Source organism: Capra hircus, chromosome 10, assembly GCF_001704415.2.
Source record: "Capra hircus breed San Clemente chromosome 10, ASM170441v1, whole genome shotgun sequence".
Classification (NCBI taxonomy): domain Eukaryota; kingdom Metazoa; phylum Chordata; class Mammalia; order Artiodactyla; family Bovidae; genus Capra; species Capra hircus.
Genome location: NC_030817.1, coordinates 30,959,404 through 30,976,252, shown reverse-complemented (window position 1 = coordinate 30,976,252; position 16,849 = coordinate 30,959,404). Strand labels below are relative to the sequence as shown.

General features: G+C 37.5%; 1 protein-coding gene across 1 annotated transcript in view; it reads left to right on the top strand.

The window, feature by feature from the left end:
- LOC102176425 (leucine-rich repeat-containing protein 9) overlaps positions 1-16,849 on the top strand; it is a 117,546-nt gene that overhangs the window by 84,599 nt on the left and 16,098 nt on the right. Inside the window, exons 23-26 of the mRNA XM_005685936.3 lie at positions 500-630; positions 3,669-3,777; positions 6,543-6,682; positions 10,439-10,575. Coding sequence (XP_005685993.2) covers positions 500-630; positions 3,669-3,777; positions 6,543-6,682; positions 10,439-10,575 — 517 coding nt within the window. The remainder of the gene's footprint in view (positions 1-499; positions 631-3,668; positions 3,778-6,542; positions 6,683-10,438; positions 10,576-16,849) is intronic.

The following is a 16,849-nucleotide window of genomic DNA, read 5'->3' as shown; positions in this document are numbered from 1 at the left end:
CACAACTGGGTATGTTTTTTGCTTTGGCTCCATCCCTTTATTCTTTCTGGAGTTATTTCTCCACTGATCTCCAGTAGCATATTGGGCACCTACTGACCCGGGGAGTTCCTCTTTCAGTATCCTATCATTTTGCTTTTTCATACTGTTCATGGGGTTCTCAAGGCAAGAATACTGAAGTGGTTTGCCATTCCCTTCTCCAGTGGACCACATTCTGTCAGACCTCTCCACCATGTCCGCCTGTCTTGGGGAGCCCCACGGGTGTGGCTTAGTTTCGCTGAGTGAGACAGGGCTCCAGTTAGAAAGCCAGTGCATCCTCTGTACACCTGGAGGACAGCATGGCAAGCCGCTCCAGCATCCTTGCCTGGAGCACTGCATGGGCAGAGGAGCCTGATGGGCTGCAGTCCTGGGGGTCACAAAGAGTTGGACACAATTGAGTGACTAAGCACAGCACAATCATCCATAAGAGAAGACGTCACTTTCTAAATATCCTCATATACAGGAACCACCAGAGACTGAGTGTGCAAAAGATTTGTTTGGTGGCAGACTTACTTCTGACATGATTGCTGAACGACAAGGACACCCAAACTTCACCCAAATGCAAGAACTAAATTGGACTTCATCATCCATCAGGTACAATCATTTTATTATATGCTATTTGATATGTGAGGGCTTCCCTGGCAGCTCAGTGGTAAAGAATCCATTAGCCAAGCAGGAGATGTAGGTTCAATCCATGAGTCAGGGATATCCCCTGGAGTAGGAAATGGCAACCCACTCCAGTATTCTTGCCTGGGAAGTCCCATGCACAGAGGAGCCTGGCAGTCACAAGGACAATGAGGTTGCAAGTTTTAGACATGACTAAACAATAGAAATTTGGTATTATAATTAAATGTGTAGTCATTATTATTTTTGTAAGGTTTATAATTTATACATCTTATCCAAATATAGCCAGTAATTCAGAAAATCAACTACCCTACTTCACAATCTCATATTAACTTTACCATCTTTGAAGTGCATTAGTAACTTTTATTATCACACATTATGATTAAAAATGTCATTGAGCTCTTTCTAAGACTTTATATTTCTATTTTATAACCAAGTTTTTAAAATGAGAACATACTATCTTTGCTTCTCACATTGTATCACTCTAATCCAGCATTATCTGGCTTTCACTGTTAGCATTCCTCTGATGCTGTTCTCATGAATGTTATCATTGTTAGAGAATGATAATGGTTAATAAATCCTTCTCTCTTCTTTTTTCTATTCTGTACTCTTCATAGGCAGATATCTTTATCTGTAGTTTTATGATCAACCCCTAATTTAGCCTTACCTGGGCTCCTCATTTGAATATTTGCTCCCTAGATAGCATCTAGGAAACGACATTCTCCTGTTGTTGCCCAAGCCAAAAATCCAGGGTCCACGTCTCTCTCCTTTGTCCTCCATTTTTAATTAATCACTACATTCTCCAGAGTCTGTGTCTTAAGTATGTGTCATACACAGTTCCCTCTACCTTCTTTTCATGGTCATTGCCATTGTCCTAGACTGGAGAATTACCTATTTTAGAAACTATTGTTTTTTGTCTCATATAACCTTACCTGCAAGTCCATCTATTATCCATACTGCCTACGACAATGTAAGTTTTATCAGATCACTTCCCTTCTCAACATCTTTCAGTGGCTTTCCACTGTAGAGAGAGTAAAATTTTAAATCTCTTTGTATGACATGGGAGGCCCTTTCATTACTAGTCCATTTTTATCTCTTGTAATCATTACCTTTACTGCACCATAACTCTTTATACTCCAGAAATTCTAAAATATTCTGTTCCTTAATCTCAGTCACAAAATGCTGTTTCATGTTTCTGCCTTTGCTTGCAGCTGTTTCACTGCCAGGGACTCTTTCTTGTCTGACAGATGCCCCAAATTCTCCAAGTCTCATTTTAAGATCTTTCTCCCCAGTGAAGTCATTTCTGACTTCCCCAAATAGGTTTTTCTTTCCCTAAAATGCAGTTATGCCTAATCGTATTATGGCAGTTTTCCTTTTTTTATTATAGTTTTTCTGTATCCCATTTCTTGGGATACAGTGCATGGACAGTGTCTTTCATATTTGTAGACTTTCTAAACACATTGTCTGCACTTAGAAAATAACTAATGAAAACATGTTGAAAGAATAAGCAGCTTACTAATGGATAAAGTATGTTATAATTATAACTTAAAAGTTGAGGATTTAAAGATGTGGTTAGGCTTTGGTGCAGCAAAGGAAACCATCAACAAAATGAAAAGACAACCTACTGAATGCGTAAAATTATTTGTAAATTATATGACCAACAAGGAGTTAATATCCAGAATATATAAACAGTTCATACAATTCAATGTTTAAAAAAAGCCCTGATTAAACATGGGCAGAAGATCTGAGTTGACATTTTTACAGAACTAACATATGACCAGGCAATTCTATTCCCAGGCATTCATCTGGGAAAAAAAAAATGAAAAGTGCTAATTAAAAAAATACATGTGCCCTATGTTCATAGCAGCATTATTTACAATTGCCAAGATATGCAAGCAGCCTAAAAGGCCGTAAATAGATTATACATAAGATGTAGTATATATTTGTACAATGGAATAGTACTCAGCCACAAAAGATAACAGAATTGTGCCATCTGCAGCAACACAGGTGGAGGGTATCACGCTAAGTGAAATAAGTCAGACAGAAAGACAAATACTGTATGATATCACTTGTACGTGATCTAAAAAATAAAACTAGTGAATAAAACAGCAACAAAAAAAAAGACTCACAGATACAGAGAATAAACCTGTGGTTACTGGGGAAAGGGAAGGGGGGAACAAGATACGGTAGGAGACTAAGCTACATATAGTCCGTATAAAATAAATAAGCTACAAGAATATATTATACAGCAAAGGGAATATAGCCAATATTTTATAACAACTGTGAATGGAGTATAATCTTTAAAAATTGTGAATCACTATATTGTACATCTGAAATTTATATAAATTTATACATCAACTATACCTCAATTTAAAAAAGAAATAAATGAAATAAATTGGTATGTCTTAAAAAAGAAGGGATCAGAGCAAGGTGATTTAGCTTTATGCTCTTCATAGCTCAAATGAAGGTAAAACAGTTTTAAAGCTATCAACTAGGAATCAAGCATTCTGACAAATTACCCAACCATCCTTATAAGGTGGAATGCCATAAAAGTTTTCAGGAGATTACACAGAAAACTGTTTTCAAAGACCTTACCTTTCTCCTTTTCTTTCCCATCCCAAACCTCTTCCTGGCATTTCAGAAATAACCTCTTCCATATATATCCTCTACAGTTTACAACTGAAAATCTTTTGGATTACCATATCAACTTCACTATGCTTTCATGAGCACGTATGTGAATTTATAAAGAAATTGGATGTTTCTTTTATGATAGTGCTGTTTATGTGGTAATACACATATTTCTCAAGTCAATGAAATTCTATGTCATTTTTCTTACACAAATGTATTTATCTGATCATTTGATCCATACATTTTATATTATGGCAATTATTTTTCATAGAATTTGTCAGATACATTTTTCAAAATGGCTCTGGTGTTACATGTGAGAGATTTCACCAATATAATATGCCCATTAAAGTTATAACTGTATTTACTCTGCCTCAATTCAGAACTGTGGATTTGATTCCAGTTGACCAATTTAGAAATGTGTGTAATGTGAATCTACAGAACAATAATCTTACCTCATTCAGTGGATTAATCTATCTGCCTAATGTGAAGGTGAGTCACTCACAAATTTTCTTTTTTTCTTTTAAAATTTTCAGTGCAGGTTGTAATCTTCTTTACTTTGGACTAAAATGTATATTTTATTACATTTAAATATGATTAAATTTATGATTATACAGCGGAAGTGAGAAATAGATTTAAGGGGCTAGATCTGATAGATAGAGGGCCTGATGAACTATGGAATGAGGTTCCTGACATTGTACAGGAGACAGGGATCAAGACCATCCCCATGGAAAAGAAATGCAAAAAAGCAAAATGGCTGTCTGGGGAGGGCTTACAAATAGCTGTGAAAAGAAAAGAACTGAAAAGCAAAGGAGAAAAGGAAAGATATAAGCATCTGAATGCAGAGTTCCAAAGAATAGCAAGAAGAGATAAGAAAGCCTTCCTCAGCGATCAATGCAAAGAAATAGAGGAAAACAACAGAATGGGGAAGACTAGAGATCTCTTCAAGAAAATTAGAGATACCAAGGGAACATTTCATGCAAAGACAGGCTCGATAAAGGACAGAAATGGTATGGACCTAACAGAAGCAGAAGATATCAAGAAGAGGTGGCAAGAATACACAGAAGAACTGTACAAAAAAGATCTTCACGACCAAGATAATCATGATGGTATAATCACTCACCGAGAGCCAGACATCCTGGAATGTGAAGTCAAGTGGGCCTTAGAAAGCATCACTATGGACAAAGCTAGTGGAGGTGATGGAATTCCAGTTGAGCTATTTCAAATCCTGGAAGATGATGCTGTGAAAGTGCTGCCCTCAATATGCCAGCAAATTTGGAAAACTCAGCAGTGGCCACAGGACTGGAAAAGGTCAGTGTTCATTCCAATCCCAAAGAAAGGCAATGCCAAAGAGTGCTCAAACTGCCACACAATTGCACTCATCTTACACACTAGTAAAGTAATGCTCAAAATTCTCCAAGCCAGGCTTCAGCAATATGTGAACCATGAACTTCCAAATGTTCAAGCCAGTTTTAGAAAAGGCAGAGGAATGAGAGATTAAATGGCCAACATCTGCTGGATCATCGAAAAAGCAAGAGAGTTCCAGAAAAACATCTATTTCTGCTTTATTGACGATGCCAAAGCCTTTGACTGTGTGGATCACAATAAATTGTGGAAAATTCTGAAAGAGATGGGAATACCAGACCACCTGACCTGCCTCTTCAGAAACCTATGTGGAGGTCAGGCAGCAACATTTAGAACTGGACATGGAACAACAGACTGGTTCCAAATGGGAAAAGGAGTATTCAAGGCTGTATATTGTCATCCTGCTTATTTAACTTCTATGCAGAGCACATCATGAGAAATGCTGGCTGGAAGAAACACAAGCTGCAATCAAGATTGCTGGGTGAAATATCAATGACCTCAGATATGCAGATAACACCACCCTTATGGCAGAAAGTGAAGAGGAGCTAAAAAGCCTCTTGATGAAAGTGAGAAAGTTGGCTTAAAGCTCAACATTCAGAAAACGAAGATCATGGCATCTGGTCCCATCACTTCATGGGAAATAGATGGGGAAACAGTGGAAACAGTGTCAGACTATTTTGGGAGGCTCCAAAATCACTGCAGATGGTGATTGCAGCCATGAAATTAAAAAGACACTTACTCCTTGGAAGGAAAGTTATGACAAACCTAGACAGCATATTCAAAAGCAGAGACGTTACTTTGCCAACAAAGGTCCGTCTAGTCAAGGCTATGGTTTTTCCAGTGATCATGTATGGATGTGAGAGTTGGACTCTGAAGAAAGCTGAGCACCGAAGAATTGATGCTTTTGAACTGTGGTGTTGGAGAAGACTCCTGAGAGTCCCTTGGACTGCAAGGAGATCCAACCAGTCCTTACTAATGGAGATTGGTCCTGGGTGTTCTTTGGAAGGAATGATGCTAAAGCTGAAACTCCAATATTTTGGCCACCTCATGCGAATAGTTGAGTTTGGAAAAGACTCTGATGCTGGGAGGGGTTGAGGGCAGGAGGAAAAGGGTACGACAGAGGATGAGATGGCTGGATGGTATCACCGACTCGACAGATGTGAGTTTGAGTGCACTCTGGGAGTTGGTGATGGACAGGGAGGCCTGGCCTGCTGCAATTCATGGCGTCTCAAAGAGTCTGACACAACAGAGCGACTGAACTGAACTGAAAATGTTATTTATATCATTAAAGAAAAGAAATTATTTTTCCTAAAGCATTTTTTCAGCGAGAAAAAAAGTACTACTTCCCAAAGTGATTTCAAATAACCTCAGTTTTATGTGATTATCTTATAAGCAGTGAATCTTCCTCTCTAATAGAAGATGGGATGGAAAGCTGCCTCTGTCATGCGTGAAGTTGGAGGGCACTGTGGTTCTCAAAGCAGCCTCATTGCCTTCTGTCTTATAGATTTGAGACATTTCCTGAGGCCTCTTAAACTTAGGCAAATAACAATCTGTCCAACTAAAGAGTTATTTCATCTAAATAAAGCTTGGAGAAGTCAGGAGTACAGATTGAGAAAGTTGAGCAGCTTTCTAGGGTCTCCATTACTTTGTCAGAAATGGTGTCATTTCTCAGCATGTCAGATAATAAAAAACACTTTCAAAGTGAAATCCAGACAATTTGGGACATAAAAATTTGTCATTGTTAACACTAATATATTAAGTTATGTTGTATAGTCCAAGTTTTATCCATAGCATCTTAATAGTTTTTAGGATGATGATAACCTCAAACCAAAGATATATATACAGCACCATTCATATTTTAATAGCTGAGTAATCATGGATTCTTTCTGTAGGTGTTATGCCTAAACTATAACCATATTGAATCAATCATACCCCGACTAAAACCTCAGACTCACTTGACCAGTAGACAACTGCTCTACCAGAAAGTGCCTTCAAGTGGCTATGGGCAGCAAGGAACTTCAAAAATAAACAGGTATTATTCTTTTTTTACAACTCTAAATAATTTTTGTGGGAATTTTAAAAGCAGTTAGTCATATCGATGCCAGTAGTAACATACATTTAGCTTATTTAATACTTAATAGCTGCCTAGCAAAAAATAAACTTTGTAAATAAAAATATACTAAATTACTCCTTTGTTATTGTTTTTCCCTGCTGCTTCCATTTCATACTCATATTGTAAAAAAATGGAAGAAGTAAAAGAAAAATCCTTGTATGTTTAAGAACTGTGGATTGTTGTTGTTGTTTGTGTTTTTTTCTTGAGATATAATTCACATACCATAACACTTACCCTTTGTGTACAATTCAACATTAGTCATGAGGAAATTCAAATTAAAACCACAATATGATACTTCTTTAACTCCATTAGAATGGCTGTAATAAAAAATGTAGACATCTAAGTGTGAAATTCCTGAGTCAACTTCTTAAGAAACTGCCACACTCTTTTCCAAAGTGGTTGTACCAAATTCCATTACCAAAAAAAGTTTTGAGGGTTCTAATTTCCCTGTATCCTCACCAACATTTGTCTACATTTATTATTACAGCCATCCTAATGGAGTTAAAGAAGTATCTTACTGTGGTTTTAATTTGCATTTCCCTTATGACTAATGTTGAGCAGTTTTAATATGCTTATTAGCCATTATTTTATCTTATTTGGTGACTGCCTGTTTAAATATGTTGCTTATTTTTCAGTTACGCTGCTTGGGTTTTTATGATTAAATTCATCAAATATTCTGGACAACACCTTTATCAAATAAATGATTTACAAGTATTTTTCTCTAAACGTGTGGCTTGTCTTTATGTTTTCTTGAATGATATCTTTTAAAAGAATTTTAATTTTGATAAAGTCCAATATATCAACTTTTTCTCTTACAGATTATGATGTTGTTGTACCTAAGAACTCTTTGCCTAACCTGAGGTTACAAAGATTTTCTCATGATTTCTTCAAGAAATTTTTTTTCTCTTACATTTAGGACTCTAAATCGATTTTGAGTGTATTTTGAGTTTATTTTTGTATATATTGTGAGATAAGATGTGGGGGGTAAATTGAATAGCCTTGGTAACTTTGTTGAAAATCAATTGACTATAACTGTAGAAGTTTATTTCTGGACTCTTAATTCTATTCCATTGATCTGTGAGTCTGTCCTTTTGCAAGTTCCAGACTGGTTTGATTATTGCAGCTTTATAAGTTTTGAAATCAGGCAATGTAAGCCCTCCAACCTTATTCTTTTCAAAGATTATTTTAGATATTCTGGGTTATTTGCATTTCCTCATAAATGCTATGATGAGATGGTTATTTTTTGGAGAGAAAGAAAAGGGAGAAAACCTGCCAGACTATGATAGAGATTGAATTGATTCTGTTAATCAATTTTGGGAGAACTACTGCTGGAATCAAGATCGCCGGGAGAAATATCAGTAACCTCAGATATGCAGACGACACCTCCCTTATGGCAGAGAGTGAAGAGGAGCTAAAAAGCCTCTTGATGAAAGTGAAAGAGGAGAGTGAAGAAGTTGTCTTAAAGCTCAACATTCAGAAAACAAAGATCATGGCATCTGGTCCCATCACTTCATGGGAAATAGTTGGGGAAACAGTGTCAGACTTTATTTTTGGGGGCTCCAAAATCACTGCAGATGGTGATTGCAGCCATGAAATTAAAAGACGCTTACTTCTTGGAAGAAAAGTATGGCCAACTTGCATAGCATATTGAAAAGCAGAGACATTACATTGCCTATTAAGGTCCGTCTAGTCAAGGCTATGGATTTTCCTGTGGTCATGTATGGATGTGTGAGTTGGACTGTGAAGAAGGCTGAGCACCGAGAATTGATGCTTTTGAACTGTGGTGTTGGAGAAGACTCTTGAGAGTCCCGTGGACTGCAAGGAGATCCAACCAGTCCATTCCAAAGGAGATCAGTCCTGGGAGTTCATTGGAAGGAATGATGCTAAAGCTGAAACTCCAATACTTTGGCCACCTCATGCGAAGAACTGACTCATTAGAAAAGATTCTGATGCTGGGAGGGATTGGGGGCAGGAAGAGAAGGGGACGACAGAGGATGATTTAGCTAGATGGCATCACTGACTCGATGGACATGAGTTTGGGTGCACTCCGGGAGTTGGTGATAGACAGGTAGGCCTGACGTGCTGCGATTCATGGGGTCACAAAGAGTCAGACAGGACTGAGCTACTGAACTGAAGTAGAAGTAATAGTCTTCTCCTGTGTGAACATGAGATTTTTCGCTATTCATTTATATCTTTAATTTATCTCAGCAATGTTTTGTAGTCTTCTGTGTATACATTTTGCATTCCTTTTGTTAATTTTTTCTGAAGTATTTTATCATTTTTCATAATATTGTGAACAAAGTCTTAATTTCATTCTCAGTTATTACAGATGTATAGATATTCAATTGATTTTTGTATATTAACCTTTTACCCTGTATCTTCATGAATTAATTTATTGGTGCAATGATAGTTTTGTTTTGTTTTTGGTGTATTCCTTCAGATTTTTTAAATACATGATCATGTCATCTGAGAATAAAGACAGTTTTACCAATTCCTTTCCAATCTAGATTTGTTGCTGTTCAGTTGCTCAGTCATGTCAGACTGTTTGCAACCCCATAGACTGCAGCACACCAGGCTGCCTTGTCCTTCATCATCTACCAGAGCTTGCTCAAACTTATATCCATTAAGTCAGTGATGCCATCCAACCATCTCATCCTCTGTCATCCCCTTCTCCTCCTGCCTTCAATCCTTCCCAGCATCAGGGTCTTTTCTAATGAGTCGGCTCTTCACATTAGGTGGCCAAAGTATTGGAGGTTCAGCTTCAGCATCAGCCCTTCCAATGAATATTCAGGATTGATTTCCTTTAGGATTGACAGGTTGATCTCCTTGCTTTCCAAGGGACTCTCAAGAGTCTTTCCTAACACTACAGTTCAAAAAGCATCGATTCTTCAGCACTTGTCCTTCTTTCTGGTCCAACTCTTACATCTGTACATGAGTACTGGAAAAACCATAGCTTTGACTAGATGGACCTTTGTTGACAGAGTAATGTCTGTACTTTTTAATACACTGTCAAGGTTTGTCATAGCTTTTCTTCCAAGGAGCAAGTGTCTTTTAATTTCATGGCTGCAGTCACCATCTCTAGTGATTTTGGAGCCCAAGAAAATAAAGTCTGTCACTGTTTTTTTCTTTTTCTTGCCTGATTGTACCAGCTGTTGCTTTTAATTCTGAGTAACTCTGTATTTCTTTGTTTTTATCATATAAAACTGATTTTAAAGAAGAAAAAGTGATTATTATATGAATTATAAAGGCAGAATGTTATAGCTTAATTTGCTCTATTAGTAAATTCATTCTTTTTTTTTCAATTTATAGTAAGTACATAATAAACTTGGAGAAGGCAATGGCAACCCACTCCAGTACTCTTGCCTGGAAAATCCCATGGATGGAGGAGCCTGGTAGGCTATAGTCCATGGGGTCGCAAAGAGTCGGACACAACTGAGCAACTTCACTTCCACTTTTCACTTTCATGCACTGGAGAAAGAAATGGCAACCCACTCCAGTATTCTTGCCTGGAGAATCCCAGGGACGGGAGCCTGGTTGGCTGCCATCTATGGGGTCACACAGAGTTGGACACAACTGAAGTGACTTAGCAGCAGCATAGTAAACTGCCTTTTTATGTTTATACAAACAGCTAATTTGAAATTAAATTTAAGGGCCAAACTGACATTTGTGTTTCAGAGATACAACGAGCAGTGAAAATTTGCCTCCAATAATGAACAGTTTAGAAGTTCTTCATTTGGGCTACAATGGAATTTGTAATTTGATTCAGCTACAACTTAACAGACTAAGAAACTTAAAATTCCTTTTTCTTCAGGGTGAGTAGCAACACTGTTAATGTGTAAGTCTTTATTATTAAAAACTGACTTGATTATCATCCTATTTTGAAAGCAGATATAAGCATCAATATTAGAACAGATTCATTGACAAAAATATTTGAGTATTCACAAATGGGCTTATCTTGAGTTATTTATATAAATAATGTAAATGCAATGTTCTAGGGCTATAGAAGATTGCATTCTAGCTCACCAAAGCACATGCATTTTTTATTCAGTATGAATGACATAAATAAGGGCTGAGACTACAATGGTGTCATGGTGTCAGTGGAAAGGGTGAATAAAGGGGGAGTCCAAAAGGTTGTTTAAAAGAAGTAAATATTAGGACTTAGTGACTAAATATACAAGGAGAGAAAAATAGTTCAGGATGTTTTCATGCTTTCATTAAGACATTGGAAAACAAATTTCTAAAGCTAGGGAGAGGATAGTGTTGTGACCACTCTGAGACATAAAAATGGAAACTTTTTCAAGTAGTGGTACTGGACCACAGATCAGAACTGGAGATGTATAGTTTAGAATTATCCCAGTAGAGGTGATAGGTCAAGTCATAGTGTATGTGCTTATTTAAAAATAATGATAAGAGAGAAAGAATGAAAAGCCAAAAAGATATGTAGAGACACAACTCCCCCCACTACCTCTCAATAATTCCCTCCCACACCCCATTCCCAGCATTAAGAAAGCTGGGAAAAGAAGAACCAGCAGAGGAGTCATTCAAGAAATTTTGAAAGAAAACCAAGACATACAAACTCTCAATGTCAGGAAAAAAAGGGTGATTGACCAAAGTCAAATGATGAAAAGAATGAGACCTGTGAAAAGAATATTGGATGTAGACAATTGGATTCAACAAAAAGGAAACCACTGGTAACCTTCAGAGTATCAGATTTGGAAGTGTGGAAAATTATTGGATAGGCAGGGAAAACAAGAGGTTAGAGGCTGCATGTTCCAGGAACTTGCCCTTGAAAAATAGGTAAGGGATGGTACCTAGTGAAGTTATGATCATATTTGAAGGTTTGTAAAGAGGTCAGTTAGGTTAAAGATACAGAGCAGGAGGAGATAGAAAATTTTAAGGTCAGTTTAAAGGGAGAAGAGAGCAAAAGCTGTAGAAAGTACAGAAATGTGGGCAGTAATAAGATAAGGTAATGCCAGGATATATCAGAGTTAATGAACCTACATTTCATCTGCTGGATTAAATTTGCTAAAATGGTAGAAAAGTCTTTAGGGAAAGAGCAGGGTGGGGCTGTAGGGAAGCAAGTTAGATTCTTAAGGATTAAGAGCCAAATTTATCTAAAATTTAACTATCTACTTAAATAAGTGGGAATTTTCAAAGAGTGGCAAATTCTGCTAGTCATAGAAATTTAAGTTCCCTGAAATCACATTTCAGTTCAGTTCAGTCACTCAGTCGTGTCCGACTCTTTGCGACCCCATGAATCACAGCACGCCAGGCCTCCCTGTCCATCACCAACTCCTGGAGTTCACTCAGACTCACATCCATCGAGTCAGTGATGCCATCCAGCCATCTCATCCTCTGTCGTCCCCTTCTCCTCCTGCCCGCAATCCCTCCCAGCATCAGAGTCTTTTCCAATGAGTCAACTCTTCGCATGAGGTGGCCAAAGTACTGGAGTTTCAGCTTTAGCATCATTCCTTCCAAAGAAATCCCAGAGCTGATCTCCTTTAGAATGGACTGGTTGGATCTTCTTGCAGTCCAAGGGACTCTCAAGAGTCTTCTCCAACACCACAGTTCAAAAGCATCAATTCTTCGGTGCTCAGCCTTCTTCACAGTCCAGCTCTCACATCCATACATGACCACAGGAAAAACCATATCCTTGACTAGATGGACCTTAGTGGGCAAAGTAACGTCTCTGCTTTTGAATATGCTATCTAGATTGGTCATAACTTGTCTTCCAAGGAGTAAGCATCTTTTAATCTCATGACTGCAGTCACCATATGCAGTGATTTTGGAGCCCCCCAAAATAAAGTCTGACACTGTTTCCACTGTTTCCCCATCTATTTCCCATGAAGTGATGGGACCAGATGCCATGATCTTCATTTTCTGAATGTTGAGCTTTTAGGACAACTTTTTCACTCTCCTCTTTCACTTTCATCAAGAGGCTTTTTAGTTCCTCTTCACTTTCTGCCATAAGGGTGGTGTCATCTGCATATCTGAGGTTATTGATATTTCTCCTGGAAATCTTGATTCCAGCTTGTGCTTTTTCCAGTCCAGCGTTTCTCATGATGTACTCTGCATAGAAGTTACATAAGCAGGGTGACAATATACAGCCTTGATGTACTCCTTTTCCTATTTGGAACCAGTCTGTTTTTCCATGTCCAGTTCTAACTGTTGCTTCCTGACCTGCATACAGATTTCTCAAGAGGCAGGTCAGGTGGTCTAGTATTCCCATCTCTTTCAGAATTTTCCACACTTTATTGTGATCCACACAGTCAAAGGCTTTGGCATAGTCAATAAAGCAGAAATAGATGTTTTTCTGAACTCTCTTGCTTTTTCCATGATCCAGCGGATGTTGGCAATTTGATCTCATTTAGCATTGTTGTTTTAGAGTTCTCTTTCTTAAATATGTTTAATGAGCACTCTAAAGTGAATAATGGCCAAAAACATGCTACCATAGATATTATTCAACACTTAAGCTATCTCATGTGATTTTTATACCACTGGATATAAAATATTAAAAGTGACAGTCCAAATACATAATATTTTGAAAGTGATACACAACTGAGTCATTTTTCTTAATCTGACTTAATAGACTTCTTTTCATTTATAGGTAAGGCATTGGTAATGTTTCAATTTAATTGTCTGATTTAATTCTTTTCAATTTTATTGAAGGTTATGATGTTATCAATTTCTCTAAAGAATAAAAATAAGATAAATTTCCCATATTTCATCCATTCTGAAACACCCCCTTTAATATTTTAACATCTTGAAATCAGGTGGTACCTTAATTGATGGCATAGTTTATCTAGCTGAGCTTTTTTTCCCTTTCTTAGTATACACAAAATATTGACATATCTTAACAATTGTTGGCATCTTAAATCTATGAAATATGTTAAATTACAAAGAGAAGAATTCCAAGAAAGTGGGATCACATATTCAGTAATTTATTAGTTTTCTAGGACTGCCATAACAAAGTATCACAGACTGGATGACTTAAACAACAAAAATTTATTTCCTCACAGTTCTTGGCCAGAGTCCAAGATTAAGATGTCAGCAGGGTTGGTCTCTTCTGCAGCCTCTCTTCTGTACTTGTAATTGTACTCTGTATCTTCGCATGGTCTTCCCCTTTGTGTCTATGTCCTAATCTCCTCTTCATATAGACACCAGTGATACTGAATTAGTGCTCACTATTGACTATGCCAAAGCCTTTGACTGTGTGGATCACAATAAACTGTGGAAAATTCTGAAAGAGATGAGAATACCAGACCACCTAACCTGCCTCTTGAGAAACCTATATGCAGGTCAGGAAGCAACAGTTAGAACTGGACATGAAACAACAGACTGGTTCCAAACAGGAATAGGAGTACGTCAAGGCTGTATATTGTCACCCTGCTTATTTAATTTATATACAGAGTACATCATGAGAAATGCTGGGCTGGAAGAAGTACAAGCTGGAATCAAGATTTCCAGGAGAAATATCAATAACCTCAGATATGCAGATGACACCACCCTTATGGCAGAAAGTGAAGAGGAACTAAAAAGCCCCTTGATGAAAGTGAAAGAGGAGAGTGAAAAAGTTGTCTTAAAGCTCAACATTCAGAAAACAAAGATCATGGCATCTGGTCCCATCACTTCATGGGAAATAGTTGGGGAAACAGTGTCAGACTTTATTTTTGGGGGCTCCAAAATCACTGCAGATGGTGATTGCAGCCATGAAATTAAAAGACGCTTACTTCTTGGAAGAAAAGTATGACCAACTTGCATAGCATATTGAAAAGCAGAGACATTACATTGCCTATTAAGGTCCGTCTAGTCAAGGCTATGGATTTTCCTGTGGTCATGTATGGATGTGTGAGTTGGACTGTGAAGAAGGCTGAGTGCCGAAGAATTGATGCTCTTGAACTGTGGTGTTGGAGAAGACTCTTGAGAGTCCCGTGGACTGCAAGGAGATCCAACCAGTCCATTCTAAAGGAAATCAGTCCTGGGAGTTCATTGGAAGGAATGATGCTAAAGCTGAAACTCCAGTACTTTGGCCACCTCATGCGAAGAGTTGACTCATTGGAAAAGACTCTGATGCCGGTAGGGATTGGGGTCAGGAGAAGGGGACGACAGAGGATGAGATGGCTGGATGGCATCACTGACTCGATGGATGTGAGTCTGAGTGAACTCCAGGAGTTGGTGATGGACAGGGAGGCCTGGCATGCTGTGATTCATGGGGTCACAATGAGTCGGACATGACTGAGCGCCTGAACTGAACTGAATTGAATGACCTCATTTATTTAACATTAGTTACCTCTTTAAAGACCCAAATACAGTCACATTCTGAGGGACTAGGGATTAGGACTTCAACATATAAATACGAAGAGACACAATCAGGCCCATAATAAACAAGGAGGATAAATAGTGGGTGAAAGACTGAATGGCACAGTAGTAGCAGCACTGTAAAAGGTCCAGGTTAGGCCTAGTGTTGCTGTCTTTATGTCATTCAGCAAGACAATTTCTCTGACCCTCAGTTTTCTGATGAGTAAAAAATAATATTTTCCCTGTCCTAATTTGAGAATCGAATAGAAATGAAACCATTTGGTCAACTCAAGGTTCCTCTTCTTATATAAGTTCCTCTTCTTATTTATACTTACAACTATTGATTGCTACAGTAGAGAGAAATCATAGGTTGTAATGAAACAATGAGGTTCTAAAAAATGTAATATATTCTTAATTTTTTAATGTAATTGCAGTTCAAAAATATGTTGAGAAGGAATTAACAGCATGATTAAGGTATAACTAACATACAGCAAATTAGTTTATTAATAATACAGCATAATTAGCAATGGAACAAATTAGTTTATTTAAATAAATAATTAATATATCTATTTGAATACTTATTAGAATAATCCAGTATACTCAGGAAGCATATCTTTTTTTTTTTCTTTTTTAACTACTTCCTGGTACATTTTGGTCTTTTTTGTTTGTTTTTTTGGTTTTCATTTTATATAAGTATAGTTGATTTGCAGTGTTGTGTTATTTTCTGGTTTACAGCAAAGTGATTCAGTTATATATATATATAGATACATATATTTATATACATGTGTATTCTTTTTCATATTCTTTTCCAATATGGTTTAGCATAGGATATTAAATATAGTTTCCTGTACTGTATAGTAGGTCCTTGTTGTTTATCCATTCCATATATAATAGTTTGCATATGCTAGTCCCAAACTCCCAATCCATCCTTCCTCCACCCCCTACCCCCTTGGCAACAACAAGTCTGTTCTCTATATGTCTCCAAGTCATTTCTGTTTTGTATACAGATTCGTTTGTGTCATGTTTTAGATTCCACAGAGTTTCTCTCATAGCTCAGTTGTTAAAGAATCCGCCTGCAATGCAGGAGACCCTGGTTCGATTCCTGGGTTGGGAAGATCCCTGGAGAAGGGATAGACTATCCATTCCAGTATTCTGGCCTGGAGAATTCCATGGATTGTATAGTCCACGGGGTCACAAAGAGTTGGACACAACTGAATGACTTTCACTATCACTTTGGATTCCACATATAAGTGATATCATATGGTATTTGTCTTTCTCTTTTTGACTTATTTCACTTAGCCCTGATAATCTCTAGGTCCATTCATGTGGTTGCAAATGAAATTATTTCACTCTTTTTTATGGCTGAGTAATATTCCATTGTATACATGTACATCTTTATCCATTCATCTGTTGATGGACATTTACGTTGTTTCCGTGTCTTGTAAATGGAAATGGCTCTTGTAAATAGTGCTGCAGTGAACATTGGAGTGGAAGTATCTTTTTGGCTTATTGTTTTCTCCAGATAAATTCCTAGGAGTGGGATTGGTGAATAATATGGCAACTCTATTTTTAGTTTTTTGAGGCAGCTCCATACTGTTCTCCACAGTGTCTGCACCAATTTATATTCCCACCAGTAGTATAGAGGGTTTCCGTTTCTCCACACCCTCTCCAGAATTTGCTATTTGTGGACTTTTTCATGATGGCCATTCTGATCAGTGTGAGGTGGCACTTCATTGTAGTATGAATTGGATTTTCTGTAATAATGAGTGATATTGAGCATCTTTTTCA